Genomic DNA, 20,376 nt, shown 5'->3' on the forward strand with positions numbered 1-20,376 from the left:
TTTTAGTTTTTTCCTTGAGATTGGTTTCTAGATTCAGTCCATTTTGATCCGAGCACATGCTTGATATGATCTCAATTTTCTTGAATTTGTTGAGGCTTATTTTGTGTCCTACCATGTGGTCTGTCTTTGAAAATGTTCCATGTGCACTTGAAAAGAATGTATATTTTGCTTCTTTGGGGTGAAAGTTTCTTCCCAAAGAAAGTATATCTCAATTAAAAGTATATATCAATTAAGTCTGTTGGTCTAGGGTGTCATTTAGTGCCACCATGTCTTCATTGATTCTGTTTGGAAGATCTGTCCATTGTTGACAGTGGGGTGTTAAAGTCCCTTACCACGACTGTGTTGTTGTCAGTATTTTGCCTGAAGTCATCAAGATTTTCTTTACACATTTAGGTGCTCCTGTGTTGGGTGCATATATGTTTACAAGGGTTATATCTTCCTGTTGGACTACTCCCTTAAGTATTATGTCGTGACCTTCATTGTCTTTTTATGGCCTTTGTTTTGAAGTCTGTTTTGTCTGATATAAGTACTGCTGCCCTTGCTTTCTTCTCATGTCGGTTTGCTTGGACTATGTTTTTCTATCCCTTCACTTTCAGCCTGTGTAGATCTTCTGTTCTGAGGTGGGTCTCTTGTAGACAGCAGATATGTGGGTCATGTTGTCTTATCTATTCAGCTACCCTATGTCTTTTGATTGGAGCATTTAATCCATTTACATTTAAGGTTATTGGTAGGTACTTATTCATTGCCATTTTTTCCATACCTATGTTTCTCCTCCCCTCCCCCTCCCCTCCCCTCCCCCTCCCTCCCTCTCCCTCCTCTTCTCTCTCTCATTTCTATCTCTCTCCCCCTGCCTCTCTCTCTCTCCTCCTTTTTAAAGCAGTCCTTTTAGCATGTCTTGCAGTGCTGGTTTGTTGGGTGTATTCTTTTAGCCTTCTTTTGTCTGAGAAGCTCTTTATTTCACCTTTCACTTTAAATTAGAGCCTTGCTGGAAAGGGTAGTCCTGGTTGTTGGTCCTTGCTGTTCACTACCTGGGAATATTTCATGACAGTCCCTTCTGGCTTGTAGTGTTTCTGTTCAGAAATAAGCTATTAGCCTTATCAGAGTTCCTTTGTATGTTATTAGCTGTTTCTCCTTTGCTTCCTTTCAGATTCTCTCTTTGTCTTTAAATTTTGCTATTTTAATTATGATGTGTCTTGGAGTGAGCCTCTTTAGTTTCATCTTGATTAGGACCCTCTGTACTTCCTGAATTTGTGTGACTTTTTCCCTCACCAAGTTAGGGAACTTTTCTGTCATTATTTTGTCAAACAGGGTTTCTATCCCTTGCTCCTTTTCTTCTTCTGATATTCCTATGGTGTGAATGTTGTTACATTTCATGTTGTCCTGAAGCTCCCTTAAACTGTCCTTGTTCTTTTTGAGTCTTTTTTTGTTTTGTTGTTCTGACTGGGTATTTCTTTCTACCTTGTCTTCCAGCTCACTGATTTGGTCCTCTGCTTCATCTAGTTTGTTTTTAATTCCTTCTAGTGTATTTTTCATTTCAGGTATTATATTCTTCATTTCTTCCTGGTTTTTATTCATAGTTTCTATGTCCTTTTTCATGCTGCTGTAGTTCCCAGTAAGTTCCTTGTACCTCCCATAAAGTTCCTTGTAGTTCACACTGAGTTCCTTGAGCATCCTTATAACCATTATTTTGAATTGTATGTCTAATAAATTGCTTGCCTCAATTTCTTTAGCTATTTTTCTGGGGGGTTATTTCCTTGTCTACCCATTTTAGATGGCTTTTTGTTTGTTTCTGCCTCTCAGGTTTCTCTAGTTTGCCTGCTGTCTTCGTGAGGTGAACTTCTGTGGTAGGAGTTCTGTGGGACTCAGTGGTACTGTCTCTTTAATCTCCTGATCTGGATGCGGTAGGGCTGCCCTTTATTCCGTGTATGTGGGCTCTCTTGTTGTTCTTGGGCTTTGATTATTGGCGGCTCATTGGTGGCTTCTCCCCTCCAGCTGGAGCCACGACCCCTGCCATGTCTTGTATGCACCCATTGCAAGGTGTCTTCTGTTCCCCTTGGCTCCAAATTCATATCAGCTAAGATTCTGTTGAATGTTCAGTTTATTTGTTGGCAGATCAGCCGAGTATCTGAGTTGCAAGAACAAGTGGACGTAGCTTCCACCTACTTGGCTGCCGTCTTCTGTCCCTACTGTTACTTTTATAATCAGAAAAATAGCAAGAATACCAGTTCAGAAAGAGAGACAGAAGAAGAACTTGAAGCAGCAACAATAATAGCACGAGTAACTAAACTATAAAGAGAACCTAAATCTCACAGTTATTTTTAATTCTAATATCTTTTTTAATAGGCTATCTCCATGGAGCTGTTTCAGGGACCTGTGCTTTGAAAACTGAATAGGATTAGATAGGTGGAGGAGAAAAGAGAAGGTGTTTCAAGTGAAAGGAACAACATAAACCATGGAGGCAGAAGTAAATCTGGCTGAGGTGGACCTGGCTGGATGAGGCATACACGTTAGGAAAAGTGGGAAATAAGCGGGACATGTAGGTTGGGGACAGTCTTTGGAGAACACAGCAGAGGATAAATAGGGTGATTACAAGTAACATTGATATTGTGAGAAAAATGTTAAATGCAGAATGATAGGTAGCAGTCTCCAATAAAGGTTTTTTGTGTTTTTGTTTTTAAGGAAGCAAATTAAGTTACTGGCAAAAGGGAAATGGTTGAGTAAATTAGGATGTAGCCACATGACAGAATACTAATACTTAATATAATCATTTTTGAAGGCTACATGGGAAAACATGAAAATTATGGGTAAAAATGATTTGAAAGCACATAAAATTCTAATTATTATTACAGCTATTTAAAGAAATATGCATGTGAAAAGACAAAAAAATTAGAGATATTTGAGGCTGAGTGATTATTTTTCTTTTAAAAATATCCTTATTTATTGTTGTCATTCTCTACAGTACTTTTAAAGAGGTAGGTGTTAATGGGTCCGAGAATTAGCAGAGGCTTTTCAAGGCTCCCTGTAGTTGAACTTTGGGCTGAGGGCCATGTGCTGCTTGGGAGGAAAGAGGCCTTACCCTTTGGGATGTATGAACCAGGACAAAGGGGCCCCGTTCCAGGGCCTGCTGGTCCTTTGCTCTGTAGTCCTGGGATGAGGAACAGTCCTTTCTTGCCTTCCAGGGTCTCCTCATGCTGCTACAAAACCTACCTACGATACACTGGGGCAACGAAGAGATCGGGCTGCTTCTCGCCGAGGCGTACAGACTCAAGTATATGTTTGCCGACGCCCCCAATCACTACCGCCGATAGGTGCTGTCTCCCCTTGGGAACCCAGACTGCCCCCATCTCTGATGGCGATCTGATCACTGTGGACACTGTGCGAGCTGTGGACCCCGGCCAGGAACTACTCCTGCTGTAGAACACTCACATCTGCCGCCCAGGTCTTAACTTTTCGGCGTGCCTATCCACCACCTCATGTCTCCGGGTGGGTCTCCTGGACCGCTGTCAGTATTCCGTGCCACGTGGATGGGCCCAGCCCTGGGAGAGGACTGAAAAGGAGGTACAGGGTTGTCTGCCCCTTTAAAAGAAACTGGACAAATGAAGGGGAAGGCTCAGGGTCTTAACTCACATCATCCCTCCATGGATTGGCTGTCTCTTGCCTCCTAGCCCCAACTGATACTGTTGCTTTTTGTCACGTGGTTTGATTTAATCACAGGTCAAAAATGCCTTATGTTTTCAAAATACTCCTGGCCCCCTCTCCCCTGTTCCCAGTTCCTAGCCCTTTTACCTTCTGTCCTGGTCTGAGCCAGTGAGGGGCAGCTTTTTAAGACCATTGTTCTCAGATGGAGCGAGGTACTGATGCTTATAACTCTGGGAAGAGGCCTGCACCCAAGGGCTAGGAGTTTTATTTTTCCTTTTGTCACCAGTATGTGAGTGTGCATTTGTGTGCATAGGTGGGTGTACACACCCAACATGTAATTACATGTCTGAATTCCTTTATCCAGACTAGCCCCATCAGCTGGGAACGGCCCCAGTGACTAAGTGTACAAGTGTCCCTTGAGAAGGATCAGGGCAGGGAAGGGAGGAGGGGCGTTTTACCTCTCCCAATCCTTTTTCCATGATGACCCACTCCAAGATATTATGTGTAAATTGTGTTATTATGTATATGGGTAAAGATGTACAAATATATGTCCTCTTTGTAGCAGATATGATTTTATATTTATAATGTGCATCAACATGTGAAAGCAATCCAGGTCACTAGCACAGGTGAAGCTGCCAGGGAGGTGGCGTCAGCACCTCCAGGTTGGTTTCTGGGTGCCGTCCTGTGAGGGAGGCGCATGGGCGTCTGTTAGCATGAGCATCACTGAGCAGATGGGGCTGCTGTGAGACCAGTGGCAGCCATCCCCAACATCAGTGTCCCAGAGTTTTTCTTCCTGCCCCACTCCCCTCCCGCTCCAGGCCTTGGTGCAGCACCTACCCTGCTCCTTCCATCTTCGGACAGAGCTCCCCACCCTCCTCCCCTAGCAGCCTCCTGGAGAGAGGATCGCAGAGGCAGAAGCCCTTCTGCATGTGTTTAGCCCCTGCCTTTCCCCAGAATCTGAGGAGGGCTTTTGTTTTTACATTTTTAAGTCAGCGTTGTATTAAAGACAAAAGCTGTGACTGACAGTGCCAAGGAAAGGGGTTTCCCATGTGTCTCTGAGGTTTGGGGCTCTTCTCAGAGACAGGCGTCCAGTGTCCCCCGCTATCATGATCACACCTCACCCAGCTCCTGAGCTGTGTGACCCATGATCGATTTTTGGTGTTTGGTCGTGGAGAAGTAGGGATGGTGGCAAGCAGATGTCATCTTCTTGAGAAGCCAAGCGGTGTCCCTGGTGGGTGGCACCCTTGCGTCTCTGCCAGTGGAGCCCCTCCACACAGGCAGGCGTGTTCCGTTTCTCATCGGGAGCTGCGTCTCAGGCATTCTTCCTAACCCCGCGCCGCCCCTTCCGTGTGCCTCCGTCTCTTCCGCAGAGAGGGCTCGTGACCCGTCCTCAGCCGGACTGAAGAAAGACACTCGTGTTCCCAAGTGGTGGTTTTATTTTTTTAGTTTTTATGTTTGTATGGGAAATTGTGGATAAAGTGAAAGAATTGTAAATAAATGGTGTATTTCCTCCTCCACTGCTGTTTTTTTCTCCCTTGGATTTGTGTAGCTTGGAACCTAAGGAGTCTCCTTTTCTCAGGCTTTTCCTGTTGACACTAGTAAGTGTGGGGGAGACGCCTTCTGGAAGGCAAGCGGGGATCAACCGAAGATCAAAAAGCAGCCTCAGTGGACGCCAGGAGCCCCTCGCAGAGCACCATCTGTGCGAAGGGACTAGAAACTGGAAATGAGAGGCAATGTGGTGCCTAGGAGCTGACAGAGCGTCTTCCGTGCGCCAAACACTAGGATAAGCACTTGACATGGACGTATTTAGTGGAGAGGAGTTTATAATGTAATGGAGGTTAGAAAATGGACGAGAATTCTAGCGCTGGACCAGATGTCTAGTTCAACACCCTCATTGTCCAGTCCAAGCCCAAGTCCAGAGGACGGCCCTCTGGCTTGCCGGCAGTGTTTTTGTCATCGAACCATTTAGAACTAAAATGTATTCAAAGAATGGCCCTCCAGTTAATAAGGTCTTCGTTAAAGTTTTTTGGTGGTTAATTGGTTTTTCTCCTAGTAACCTGACTCCATAGTTTCAACACCTGAAACTGCTTCCTAGGATTCATTTGGGAGTGTTTCTTGGTTTCAGTCATTAGGGTTAAATTCAGTGCATGTAACAGGAACCAAAAGTAACTGGCTCACACAACAAGGGGATTTACTTCTCCCTAACGTAAATGTCCAAAAGTAGGCAACCGGGAGTGAGGATGATGAGCACTCACAGGGCCTCTAGGAGCCTGGGCTTCTTCTCCAGGTCTTCACAGTCAGGGTGACAGCTAGTGCCCTAGCTGCTGCCTCCACTTTCCAAGCAACAGGATGGATTAAAGAAGGGACAAAGAAGAAAGAATGGAGGAGACGCTCCATAAGTGTTTTAAGGAAGGTTCCAGGAAGCTGCCTCTTAATACCTCCTCTTACAACTCACAGGTCAAAGCTCAGGCCCACGGCAGGTCACCCCTAGTTGCAAGGGAGGTCAGGGGATTAGTCAGTTCCAGGCAGCCACATACCTTGGCTCAAAACCAGGATTCTACTACTGTGGAGGAAGGGGAGAACATACTAGGATTCAGGTAGCAATCTCTACAATAAGAACTGAAGAAAATGAGTTGAAAATAAAAACCAGACTTTCCCATAAACATATAGAAGGGATTTGTCTTTGATATTATTTGGACTTGAGGCCATATAATTATTTCTGAGTCTGGTAGAAAAAATAATCTGAATTAGTCTTCATTCAAAATTCTGTTTTTCATTTATATAGGAAGTTGAACATTTTTCTTTTTCCTTTTTTTAAAGATTTTTAAATTTATTTTTAGAGAGAGAAGAAGGGAGGGAGAAAGAGAGGGAGAGAAATATTGAGAGAGATACATAGATCGGTTGCCTCTCGCACGCCCCCAACTGGTGATCTGGCCTGCAACTGAGCATTCTTCTGAAATACATTTGGTCACAATTAGAAAATTGATAAAAAGCTTTCAGACTAATTCTGGCGTACTCTGACCTACAGTGTTTCTGTAACCTAAAGCTCTACAGTTCTACTTAAATAGGCCGGCCCTCCCTCAGCTTTTATTCATCTGTGAAGTGGGAGTGGTAGGTCACCTAAATAGTGACCTCATTTACTTCTTGAGGCAAGAGCCTCTGGCTTACAGCGTTTGGCTTGTTTTTGGATTGGACTTTGTATGACCAGCATCTTTGTAAAGCTTTAAGAATTGGAATCAGAAACTAAGCCCCAATAACTGTGCCCTTGATACCTGTTCTCGGGACTTCTGACACTCAGTTCCCAGCTGGAGACTGTCTGAAGGTGGAACAAACGTGCAGTGACCACCAAACCAAGAAGATATCTGGAGACCAGAAAATGAGGCAGGCAATCGTAGGCAACCCAGAATTATAACGATTTATTGTAGAGTAGGTTACTTATAATAGATACAATAAATGTTTTCTAGTGTAGCTGAACTGCCAATGATGGACAAGACAAAGGGACAGTACCTCCTGGTGGTCTCATGATGCTTACAACTGACACACCTAGTTTGGTATTTATCTCAGTTGCTACGCCATTCTTTTTTTTTTACTGACAGGATTCTTTATGGTTACATTGTGTAAGTTTACAGGACACAACTAGTTATTATGAGGCTTTGGTGCTGGCTGAGACTATTAGGTCAAGTTCAGAACATGGAAATTTGAAAGAAACCAGGGGGCACAGGAGGATGGAGTCAGCTTTGTTCACATCTACATCTCTGCACAGATGGTTTGGAGGCTGCCACCGACACCAAAGAGAGGCTTTTAGATTCTTGATGAAATTAACACAGAATCAGAACAGTTTACAGTCTATGTACAGCTAATATTTTATCACTTCAAGTAAAATGTAGAAGCCTTATAACCATGTGGACCCTTTCACCCTCCCCCTTTTATATCACAGTTGTATAAATTATGGGGACATACACTGAAAACCGGAGCAGATACTGCTACAATTTTTGCTCTCAATAGTTAACATGCATTTAAAAGAACTTAGGAGGATACGTTTACCACTTCATGTTTCTCCTTCATTTCCTAAGTTTTCCTCTGCTATTATTTCCCTTCAGCCTAAATAACTTTCTTGAACATTTCTCGTAGAGCAGGTATGCTGTCTTCCTATCCTTCTTCATCTGAGAAGTGTCTTTACTTGGCCTTTATCCCTGCATATGTTTTCTCCGGATATAGTTATTTGCTTCCGGCACTTTAAAGACAGCCCGCTGTCTGCTTGCCTCCCTGCGCAGTTCCCGATGAGGAGTCCCGCCTTGTCATGATCATTGTTCCATGGTCATCATCTTTCTTAGGCTGCTTTCCTAAAAAATGTGGCAAGATTGGCCATTGTAACAATTTTTAAGTGTACAGTTCGGTAACATTAAGTACATTCACATTGTTTGCAACTACCACCACCACCTCCAGAACTCGTCTCGCAAAGCTGAGACTCGGTACTAATTAGACAGCAGCTCCCTATTTTCCCTCCCCCAGCTCTGACAGTTGCCCTTCTGCTTTCTGTCTCCGTGAATTTGACCATTCTAGGTTCCTCACATAAATGGAAGCATACAGTATTCGTCTTTGTGTGTCTGGCTTATTTCATTTAGTATATGTTCTCAAGGTTCTTCCATGTCATCACATATATCAGAATTTTCTTCCTTTTTAAGGCTGGATAATATTCTACTGTATGTATATACCTCATTTTGGTTTCCCATTTATCTATTGATGATGGTCAGTTGGCTTACTTCCATTGTTGGCTATCGTGAATAATGCTGCCGTGACTGTGTACATATATAAGTATCACTTTGAGTCCCTGCTTTCAGTTCTTTTGGGTATACACCCAGAAGTCTACTTGCTGAATCATATGGTAATTCTATTTTTAATATTCTGAGGACCCACCATTTTGCTTCTCTGACTGCTTTTAAGACTTCTTTTCCCTTTGGGTTTCAGAAGTTTTGATTATATGTCTGAGTGTGGGTTGTATTGCTTTTTGTGTATTTGTTTTGGAGGTTTTATGTTTGTTTTTGCATTACACTGGTTTTTTTGTTTGTTTAATATATTTTATTGATTATGCTATTACAGTTGTCCTATTACCCCTCCTTCACTCCCCTCCACCCTGCACACCCTCTCCCACCCACATTCCCCGCCTTTAGTTCATGTCCATGTGTCATAAGTTATTTAGCTTCTGTATTTCCCATACTATTCTTACCCTCCCCCTGTCTATTTTCTACCTACCATCTATGCTACCTATTCTCCATACCTTTTCCCCCTCTCTCCTCCTCCCACTCCCCTGTTGCTAACCCTCCATGTCATCTCCAATTCTGTGGTTCTGTTCCTGTTCTAGTTGTTTGCTTAGTTTGTTTTTGTTTTAGGTGTGGTTATTAGTAATTGTGAGTTTGCCGTCCTTTTACTGTTCATGTTTTTTTTTTATTTTCTTTTTCTTAGATAAGTCCCTTTAACATTTCATAAAATAAGGGCTTGGTGAGGATGAACTCCTTTCACTTGACCTTATCTGAGAAGCACTTTATCTGCCCTTCCATTCTAAATGATAGCTTGCTGGATAGAGCAATCTGGGATGTAGGTCCTTGCCTTTCATGACTTGGAATACTTCTTTCCAGCCCCTTCTTGCCTGCAAGATCTCTTTTGAGAAATCAGCTGACAGTCTGATGGGAACTCCTTTGTAGGTTACTGTCTCCTTATCTCTTGCTGCTTCTAGGATTCTCTCCATTTTTACTGGGCTAATGTAATTATGATGTGCCTTGGTGTGTTCCTTCTTGGATCCAACTTCTTTGGGACTCTCTGAGCTTCCTGGACTTCCTGGAAGTCTATTTCCTTTGCCAGAATAGGGAAGTTCTCTTTTATTATTTGTTCAAATCTGTTTTCCACTTGTTGCTCTTCCTCTTCTCCTTGTGGTACCCCTATAATTCGGATGTTGGAACATTTAAAGATGTCCTGGAGGTTCCTAAGCCTGTCCTCATTTTTTTGAATTCTTATTTCTCCATTCTTTTCTGTTTGGTTGTTTCTTTCTTCCTTCTGGTCCACTCTATTGTTTTGAGTCCCAGTTTCCTTCCCATCACTATTGGTTTCTTTCACATTTTCCTTCATTTCTCTTATCGTAGCCTGTATTTGTTCATCAAATTTGTGACCAAAATCACCCAATTCTATGAGCATCTTGATCACCAGTGCTTTGAACTGTGCATCTGATAGGTTGGCTATCTCTCCGTCACTTAAAAGTACTATTGTGGGGCTTTCACTTCTGTTTGAGCCATCTTCCTCCACCCCCCCACCCCTGCCCCACCCTGCCTTTGGTCTGGTTGTGCCTGTTATGTGTGAGAGGCGGAGCCTTAGGTGTTCATCAGGGCAGGGCACCCCAGTCGCTGGGTTGTGACATTGTATGTGGGGGCGGAGTCTAGAGGGAACAATGGCGGTTGCTCTGTTCTCCGTGTGACCTCAGTACCTTCTGCTGCTTCCCCCTAGCAAACTGGGCCCCTCTGGTGCCAATTCCCATGTGGGTGGGCTTGTGCATGCCGTGGGACTTTCCAAGGATCTCTCCTGTGAGGTTGGGTGTCTCTCCGTGCACCTCAACTCTCACAGGTGTTTTCAATCAGTGTCCCGAGGCTCTGTTCCCCGGTGCTGGGATCCTGGGTTGCTCTCAGTGCCTTGCTTCACAATCGCCGCCTCGCTGGGTCTGCCAGTTGCCACCCCTCGGCTGGGGTTTGCCATCTACTGCTTGCGCACTCAGGGTCCACCCGCTGTGGTCTTGCGCACCCCAGATGCCTTACTCACCCAGTCCCAACACACTCTGCTCTCCACACTGCGACCCATGCCTGGCTGCCCAACTCTGCCCCTCCTACCAGTCTGGATGAACGGGTCTATTTCAACTTCTCGGTTGTCCAACTTCCATACAGTTCAATTTTCTGTCAGTTCTGATTGTTATTCTGTTTCTAAACTGTTGTCCCTATCTTGGTTGTGCGAGGAGGCACAGTGTCTACCTACGCCTCCATCTTGGCCGGAAGTCCTGCATTACACTGTTTTGTTTTACACTGTTTAGGGTTCACTGAGTTCCTTAAATCTATAGTTTTTTTGTCTTTCACCAAGTTTCAGAAGCTTTTAGGTATTATTTCCTCAAATACATATTTTTTTCCTGCACCAAGCTCTTATTGCTCCCTTGGGACTGCAGTGATATGAGTGTTAGACCCACAGTCCCAAAGTCTCTGTTCATTACTTCTTCAGATTATTTTCTCTTCATATATCTTCAAGTTCATTAACTTCATTTCTGTTATTTCCATTTACTGTCATGCCCATACAGTGATTTTTAAGTTTTAGATACTGTTCGAATATTTCCATTTCTCTTCCTTTCAAGTGTGCTTACTTACCTCATGAAGGATAGTTACAATACGTGTCTTAAATCTTTGTCTGATCATTCCAATCTGTATCATATGGGGGTTGGCATCTCCAGCATCTCGTCTCGTTAATATTGATCACATTTCCCTAGGTCTTTGTATGTTGAATGATTTTGGATTGTATCCTGGACATTTTGAATATAATGGGTGAGATGCTGGGTCTTATTAAGACCCTCTAGAGCAGGGGTCAGCAAACTATGGCCTTCAGGCCAATCCAAACTGCCTGCTGTTTTTATAAATAAAGTTCCATTGTCCCAGGTTTTGGCATCAGAAAAATTTTATTGGAATACTTCCATGCCTATTTATTTGCATATTGTCTATGGCTGCTTTGGCACGACAGCAGGAATGAATAGTTGTGATGGAGTATGTGGCTTTGTATTTACCATCTGACCCTTTATGAAGTGCTTGCTGACCCCTGCTCTGGAAAGTGTTGATTTTGTTCTGTTTTAGCAGGCAGTCAGTCCTGTCCAAACTGCAAGTTCTGTCTTTTCTTCCATGGACCACCATTCATTGCCCTTTTAGTTTCCAGAGGCTGCTTTGGGTTGGTTTTGGCCATGCAGAACTGTGCCATATCATACACAGAGTTAGGGGATCCCCTTCGCTAGCCGACTTCTCTCTGGATTCCTGCTTCACTCTGGCTCACAGGTGCTGTGTTTCCTCGGCAATTAGTCAGAACGACAGTGTCTCTCTCGAAATTTCTGCCTCTACTGCTACCACCACTGCTCCATAATAGAGGCCTGCTCTTGACACAGGTGTGGGAGAGAGAAAAAAATTTCATTGTATTTCCCCCTCCCAACTGTCTGGCTTGCGTGGACCCTTTCCCCCAAGTCCTCTGGTCAGACAGATGGGTTTGTGACATAATAAGAAATGTATACTTGGTCTCTACTTCAGTTCCTGACATAGAGCTCCTGAAACCCTTGGGATTTCCTGAGTGATAGGAGGTGACCCTTGGGGAGCTCCTGGACTGTTTCGGGTTGGGACTGGTCAGTGAAAGACCAAGCCATGGTTAGAAAAAGCCTGAAACCATCAGCTCTACCCCACCCACATCCTCGGAGGAGGGGAGAAGGGCTGGGGTTTGAGTTAATAATCAATTATGCCTACGTGATGAAGCCTCCATAAAAAAACCCTTACCGAAGAGGTTCAGAGAGCCCCCGGGGTGGCGAGCACACCCACGTGCTAGGGAGATGTGTGCGGACTCACCGCACGGAGCTCCTGTGCTTAGACCTCCCTGGCCTTGCCCCGCATCCCTCTCCATCTGGCTGGTCCTCTAGAGTAAACCATAGGCTGCTTCTCTGAGTTCTGTGAGCTGTGACAGCAAACTATCCAACCTGAGGAAGGGGTCCTGGGAACCCCCAATTTGCAGCCAGTTGGTCATAAGTACAGGTGACACCCTGAGACTGGTGACTGGCACCAAAGCGGGGAGGTGTTGTGGGACTGACGTGTAGGGTCTGCACCAACTCTAGGTGTTTGGTGTCAAAGCTGGACTGTAGGACGGTTGGTGTGGAAAACACACACACACACACACACACACATTTGGTGCCAGAAATGTGGAAGTGTGAGTAGAGTGGAAGAAATAAGAGTTGTTTTCTTTCAGGATTTTCCCTCCGAGTTTTTGCTACCTCTACTACTGTGAAGCTCCCCACCTGGGGCCCACTCTCAGGTCAAAGCTGTGAGTCAAAAGAAGAAAAAATTTTGAGAAATTCACCCTATACAGATAGCTTCTTCAAGTTTTGGGTCCCTCTGCCCACATTTGTGTGCTTGTTTATTTTTCAGAGTTTTCAGGTAGTTGTATTTTGACCAGAATGTTTTGCTGTATTTAGTGGCAGGAAGAGGCCGCAGCCAGCTCGCTTCACCTTGTCTAGCGCCAGAGACCCTCCAGATGTTTTTCACCACAACCTACAGTGAAAACCCCCCTTCACATCGAGCCCAGCACCCAGACAGACACACACAAACACCAGTGACATGTCACAAACTGCCTGCCCTCACCGTGTGTGCTGGCCTGCCCTGCTCTGTCTACTCCGTGTTTCAGATGTGATGGTCAACATTCATTAGCGCATGCTAGCTGGGTTTGGAAAACACAGCTCTAAACATTATTACTGAAATGGGAGAGAGAAGCCCACTAGTAATTGAAATAAACTTAAGCACATTTCAACAAATCCTGATTAATAAATGCCAGAACTCATAGAGCAGTCAATGTGTGAGTCCAAAAAATGTCATGAGAATTGCATTATAACCTTAGATTATAGAACTCTGCGTTCTCCATGTGACAAACACTCCCCCTGCCCCCACCCTTCCTGAGTCCTGGACAAAGGCAAATCGAGTTAGGGATGTTTTTGGGTTTTGTAGTCTACAAATAGCCAACTCAAAGTGGTGTGGTTTAATTGTAAGTCACCCCAAGCCTAATTTTATATTAGGCACTTGGTTCCATATATTATGTGTAAAAATAAACAGGCTGAAGCCAACTCTGCAGTGAGAGGAAAACAAGTAATTACTGATGCCTAATTCCCGCTGCCTTCTTTCCCTTTTGCATGCCTCCCTCCACCCTTCCTCCTCCCGCTCCTTAATAAAATCTAATGGGTAATAAATATTTGAATTGGATGCTGATGCTTGTTGATGACAAGTTAAAGGATGTGAATGCTTAAAGAAACAGCTAGGGCCCAACCAATAAGGAACAAGGTGGTTTCCTACAGTACTGATTTCAAGTACCTCTAAAACATTCACCTTAATTACTGCTTACAGACACCTCCAGAAGAAAATAAACTTGATGAGCCATTATGGGTACTTCTAAAATATAATAAACTTGATTAAAGGTATCAGAAATATCTTTCTGACTCTATACTTGAAATCCTGTTTATATAAAATAGCATTTAATACACAATCTGTCCAAAGCAGATGGCTCCTTTTCCCCGCTTTGCCTATTTCTGTTTTTCTAAAACATTTCCCGTTAAATAGAAGACATCTTTCCCTGATTCCTTCAGCACAGAGTCTTAATTTGGGTGTGGGTGGAAAAGAGAAGGTGGTAGAACACATGAGTAAGACGAAAGGCAGAGTGAAGGGGACTGTGGAGCCTTGAGCCCCACCTCCTGCCCCCACAGCGCACACAAAGCTGGGTCACCCCATCCGGGAGTCTGCCTCCCCCAGTTCCCCTGAGTCCAGAGGATCCATCTGAGCCTCGCAGCCCCCCTGCCCCAAAGATGAGCAGTAAGGCAGCAATGTATTGAAAAGTTGGCCTGTGATCTCAACTTGAGGAGATTACTTAGGGAGAAACAACAGGACTGCTTGAGATGCTACAGCAAGACCCCCTTCTTCTCAGTTCAGTCTATGAAAACATAATGAAAATGTTCCACCTCACCCCTATTGAACCTCACACAGGACATCACACTTCAAATCAACTGGCAGAGCTCTGCCCCCAAAGTGGATTGGCCCTTGCTCACCGAGGAAACCGTTTGGTTTACACATTTTGAAAAACCCATCTTGCTTAGAGATGGGTAATAAGAGGATCTAAGATTGATTGGAGGGATTTCTACTTTATAACTTCACCAATTAGAGAAGGGAAGCATCCTAGACACATCTCCTAGATAAGAGAACATGGAAAAACAACAGGAAGACAGAGTTTGTGTCTACAGGAAGTGGCTCTGCAGAAGCTAGCACCCCATTCTCCTGCAACAGCAGCGAATGATTACTGGGTACTTTCTATGTACAAAGCATAGAATTGACCGAGTTACTCCTCATAACAATCCTATAAGTGAAGTGCTATCCATATCATCACCCTCATCTTACAAATGGGGAAACTGAGGCTGGGGGTGGGGAGGTTAAGTAACTTGCTCAAGGTCTTATATCTACTAAGTTGCAGAGCAAGGATCTGAGCTCAGGCAGCCAGCTCCAGACTCCACACACCTCACGGCCACACTGCAGCAGTGGCCTCTAGTTTACCACTGACTTGCATGGGAGCTGGCCTCACACAAATCCACACAGTGAGCAAAATGTGATCACTTGTCTTTCATCCTTTTATCCCACCTCTGTTCCAGGGAGACAGGAAGGATATGAGAGAGGGGGAGAGGAAGGGGAAGCTTCGTCATGATCATCATTTTAATTCGTTTACTTGAGTTTTAAAGTCTTTCAGAGATGGCTAACTGCCCACCAAAATTCATGCTTGCTTTTCTGTAGTCGAGAGTTGTTTCTGGGAACTGCCTGGCCAACGTTTCCTAACCTTCCTTGGATCTAGGTGGGGTTTGTGTGACCAGTTCTCTCCAATAAAATGTGAGCAGTAGTAATATAAGTCACTTCTGGGACTATACAGTTAAAAAGTAGGTGTGCCTTTTCCCTGTTTTGCTTTCTGGATGCAAAACACTCCAAGCCCTGGAGAACAGAGAATACCCAGGACAGCAGTAGTCCAAGTTCCTGAATGACTTAGTGGGAGGCTGTCCACCAGCCAGAAACACTGCACCGGATAACTGCGTGAGTAAGAAAGAAACTTCTACTGCCTTAACCACAAATATTTGGGGTTTGTATATTACAGAAGCTACCCTAATATTAAAGCAGACAACCAGTGACTGTTCAAGAGGCCCCCACCCCACTTCTGTTCCAGTTCTTTACTGCTGCATAACACACTATCCCCATTGGTTCAACACAACCATTGTATCATGCTCCCAGACTCCGTGGGTCAGGAGCTCAGATGGGGCGAGACAGGGATGACTCAGATCTACCCCACAGTGTCTGGGCCTCAGCTGGAAAGGCTCAAAGGCTGGGGTGATGCAGGTCAAGGGGGCTAATATCATCCAGGGGCACCTTCATTCCCATGCCTGGCACTTGATGCTGGATGAAGTCGGGACCAACAGTCTGGAGCTGTTGGCCAGAACGTCTGCACGCAGCCTCTTCCTGTGTTCTCTCTGCTGCTCGTGGGTACTGGGTTCCGAGGGCATCCCAAAAAGTCCAGGTGGAAGCTGTTATCACCTTTTTTTTCTTAATGAAAGGTTATTTTGGAGATTTTGATTTATCTTTAGAGAGAGGGGAAGGGAGGAAGAAAGAGTGAGAGAAACATTGATGTGCAACAGAAACATCAATCAGTTGCCTTTTGCATGCCCCGCAACTGAGTACCTGGCCCGCAACCCAGGCATGTGCCCTGACCGGGAATCAGACCAGCGCTCTTTTGTTTCGCAGGCTGGTGCTCAATCCACTGAGCCACACCAGCCAGGGCAGCTGTATCACCTTTAATGAATGGCATAGCACCTTTTCTTCTGGAGTCACATAGATTCAAGGGAAGAAAATACAGACACCATCTTACAACGTGAGGAGTGTCAAGCCACATTGTAAGACCATGTGGGATGGGTGATCTTGTTGTAATCATCTTGGAAAATAATCTGCCATATTTTCTTTGCATAGTTCTCTCTTTCCTTTTCTTCTTGCCCTGTGCTTCCTCCTCTTGTCATTTTTCTTTCCCACTTCCTAACTCTTGCTAACATTCCTTAGCTCAGTTCAATGAACATTGGTTGAGTATATGCAATGAGATATGTGTCAGATCCACAGATACAGGCAACACCCTACTTCCTTCCTGCATCCTTCTATCTTTCCCTGGGGTATGGCCATTCCAGCTTAGAGACCACAGCTAGACTGTAATGAATGCTGCATTTGAGGACACATAGATCCGAGCTCACAGCCCTGGCTTTAGTTCCTTGCACTGCCAGCCATTAACAGAGTTTCATTCCTTCATTCCTTCAGTAAAAATGTCAGGAACACAATAGAAAACAAGACATAACCCTTAATAAGCTCATGGTAAGGAGACCCTGGGTAACCCAGTAGTCTCGGGTTTCTCCTAGGTAAATAGGGATATCTTGCAGGTTGGTAGTGAGGATTAAGTAAGATAATATATAAAAAATACATGGTAGGTACTCAAAATTGGTACCCACTAATTCATTGTAAGACTATTTGTGATAGAGAAAGACTGGAAAGAACTGAACTGATTATCAATACAGTACTGATGGAAGAAACAATGGTACAGCTACATAATGGAGTAATATACAATGGAGTAAAAAGGATGGAAGAACCTACGTATACACTGCAACGGAATTATCTCCAGGATATAAATGAAATAAAATGAGCAAGATGTGAGAGTGGGGTAGGGGTGGGGATGAATTGGTGAAGCACAAGGGATTTCTTTTAGGGCCTTGAAACTATTCTCTATGAGAATATAATGTGTGACACTACACGTTTGCCAAAACTCGTAAAACTTTACATTAGGAAGAGTGAACTTTAATGTACATAAATTTAAAAAATAATTTAGGAGGTCAAGGGCTCCAGGCAGAATGCAGATTTTGAAAAAATAGTGTAACTGTATGAAACAATCTCTCCAAAGGGGCTGGAGAAAAAGGGTGCTGACCTAAGTAACTCTGGAGCTGAGCTGTAAGACAAAAGGCAAAAGCCTGCGCATAAGAAGTCTCCTCTAGTTGTTGAAGTTGTTTCCCACAGGTGGTGGGTTCCTTACAAAGCCACCCTACATGTCTACTGGAAATGATAGTTAAGCAAATGTATGGCTGAGGGTGAGAGCCAGGTGTCTCACAGCTGGAGAGAAAGATTACAGATGAACAAGGGGGCAGGGGGTGCGGGTTAGGTGGGAAATGACTAGAATGATCAAGATGCCAGGTGCAGTAGAGTTGTAAGATGTCATGCATACATTCAAATTACACACTGAAATAGATAACTGTGTACATGCATGTTATTACATACCCACATACAATATACATGCATACATAAGTATTCATAGATATAGAGGGGTTAGGATTCATTCACACATATTTTTCCTTGCTTTGTCAGCTCAGAGAGCCTAGAAGCAATGACATTCCATTGGCCACAAGCACACCCAGTGCCCAGATCTTTGTTTCTAACACTATTTTTTAATAAAAGGAACCAAGGATCCTTAGAGAAATGGCTGATTCTAGGTCTAAAACATCATGTGCCAGAAAGTAAGCAAGTGCTCAATAAAACACATGATGGGAATTGTGTCATGGGACAGTGTAGCCAAAGTGGGAACAACCTGAGTAACAAAATAAAGTGGTACTGGGTTATAACTCGAAGTATAAAATAAGTATCCACAAGTCCATATTTATATAAGTAAATGACTCAATACATAAATGGGGGAGAAGAGACAAATCTGTGCAGAAGAATTTCAAATAACTTATGCGGATAACCTGCCTTAAGGAAGTAGAGCAAAACTCCCCATTCCTTAAGTGTGGACCGTGCATAATGACCTCCTTCAAAGAGCACACTGTGGGAAAGGGGCAAAGAGTAACTTTACACTGCCTAAGCTGCATGATGATCAAGATTAACATCAACAGTGATAATTCCTGTTGACAGCTTGTACCCTTAATATGATCTCATGAGGATGGCATTTTTACTTTTGTGGTCTTCCTCCCCAAGACCTATAACCCCAGTCTGATAATAAGAAAAAACATCAGAGACATCCCAATTAAGGGATATTTTACAAAATGTGGGGCCAGTACTCCACATTTTCAAATGACTTTGAGTACTCCACAGTACTCAAAGTCATTAAAAACAAGAGAAGTCTGAGAACCTGTCACAGGCAAGAAGAGTCTAAGGAGCCTGGGGTAATGTCAGGACGGCTTCTAGATGCACTTGTTCCCCAGACAGAACACTAAGGGGACGTGCAGGCACCGACAGACACCCATCCAAGCTTCGGGGGATGTCTGTCTGAGGGTGCAGATATGGCACTGACCAATTTTCCTTACCTTTTGTGACACAACAAAGGGCAATCCTTGACCTGACAGTGCCACACAGACAACAGGCTCCGGGCTGGGGTTGCAGCCATGTTAGGAAACTGGGTTCTGGGAACAGACCTCAGTTGGCACCCTGCCCCACCATTTAATTTTTACTTTGGGAAGATTTCTCAGCCTTTCTGGGCCTCTTTTCTCATCACCTGTAAAGTAATGATAGGAATTATAGTTGTACCCACTATCATCATATTGTTGATAAGGGACAAGCAAATAAGATAAAGTGCGTGGGGAGTTTGGCCCAGTACCTTAGTTAGCACTTAGATCTCAGTAAATGTCAGCCACTGACTAATGTACTTTGTATGATTTATTTAGTATATGTATTTTCTCCTGACAGAATTTTAAAAAATTGTTAACCAGGTATTAGAAAATTGAAATGACAAAAGCAGGCATCGAATTGTCACAGAAGTACTCACTACAGGGAACGGCTACCACACTATGTTGGAGACTTCAATGAAGAAGTTTGAATTGTTTTTTATTTCTTTTCTAAATTAATAGCTTTACTGTGGATAATTTACATACCATAAAATTCACCCACTGGAAGTGTAAAAATGTTTCAATGACTTTTTAGTAAATGTATACAACTGTGTAATAATAACTACAGTCCAGTTTTAGAAAATTTCTAACACCTTCCAAAATTTCTTTTTAAAGATTTTATTTATTTATTTTTAGAGAGGGAAGGGAGGTAGAAATAGAGAGAAACATCAATATACGGTTGCTGGGCGCCGTGGCCTGCAACCCAGGCATGTGCCCTGACAGGGAATCAAACCTGCGACACGTTGGTTTGCAGGCCACGCTCAATCCACTGAGCTACACCAGCCAGAGTTACCTTCCAAATTTTTCTCGTCTGTTTGCATTCCATCCTGGTTCCGATGCATAGCCAGCCTCAAGTGACTGATTTCTGCCTGGATAGATTTGCCTAGAAGTAGTTTCAGTTAAAAGAAAATACACTAGTAAACGGCCAGGCAAAATAGATACTATTTAGGAACAGACTTAACTTTTTAAAATTATAACAAGTTTATTTTTTAAAAGATATTATTTATTTACTTTTAGAGAGGGAAAGGGAGGAGTAAGGGAGAGAAACGTCAATGTGTAGGTGCCTCTCCAAGGCCACCTGCTGGGGACCTGGCCCGCAACCCAGGCTTGTGCCCTGCCTGACTGGGAATCCGACCGGCGACCTTTGGGTTCCCAGGCTGGCGCTCAACCCACTGAGCCACACCAGACGCGGCAATAACAAGTTTAAAGTTGTTTAAAGGTTGGTTATAGTTTTACGGAAATCATCATGAAGCAAAATGTAATTTAAAAAACAAAAAGATGAGAAGAGTTTCCATTTTAGGGAGGATAGGACTGAGGACACAGTTCTAGAAAGTGAGAGGAGAGTGGAACGCGAGTGTTAGATTATCTCGTTCGCCCCCGCCTCCCCCTGGAGATAGTGAGCTGCACACCTGCGCGACCCCCGAGCGCCCTTTCTCGCGCAGGCGCAGTGACTTCGGGCTCGCCGGAGGTGGGCGGGGCGCGGAGCCGGAGCCAGA

At 44.0% G+C, this 20,376-nt stretch overlaps 1 protein-coding gene across 3 annotated transcripts in view; it reads left to right on the forward strand.

Moving 5' to 3' along the window:
* TBC1D22B (TBC1 domain family member 22B) overlaps positions 1 to 5,156 on the forward strand; it is an 85,374-nt gene extending 80,218 nt beyond the window's left edge. For all 3 annotated transcript variants that reach the window (XM_045843768.1, XM_045843767.1, XM_045843769.1), the window contains one exon: positions 3,180 to 5,156. In XM_045843768.1, coding sequence (XP_045699724.1) covers positions 3,180 to 3,308 — 129 coding nt within the window. In that variant the 3' untranslated portion in view covers positions 3,309 to 5,156. The remainder of the gene's footprint in view (positions 1 to 3,179) is intronic.
* Positions 5,157 to 20,376: the final 15,220 nt, after the last annotated feature.

The sequence above is a fragment of the Phyllostomus hastatus genome, unplaced genomic scaffold (genome assembly GCF_019186645.2).
Source record: "Phyllostomus hastatus isolate PE091 unplaced genomic scaffold, TTU_PhHast_1.1 phas_contig_40, whole genome shotgun sequence".
In the NCBI taxonomy this organism is placed as follows: domain Eukaryota; kingdom Metazoa; phylum Chordata; class Mammalia; order Chiroptera; family Phyllostomidae; genus Phyllostomus; species Phyllostomus hastatus.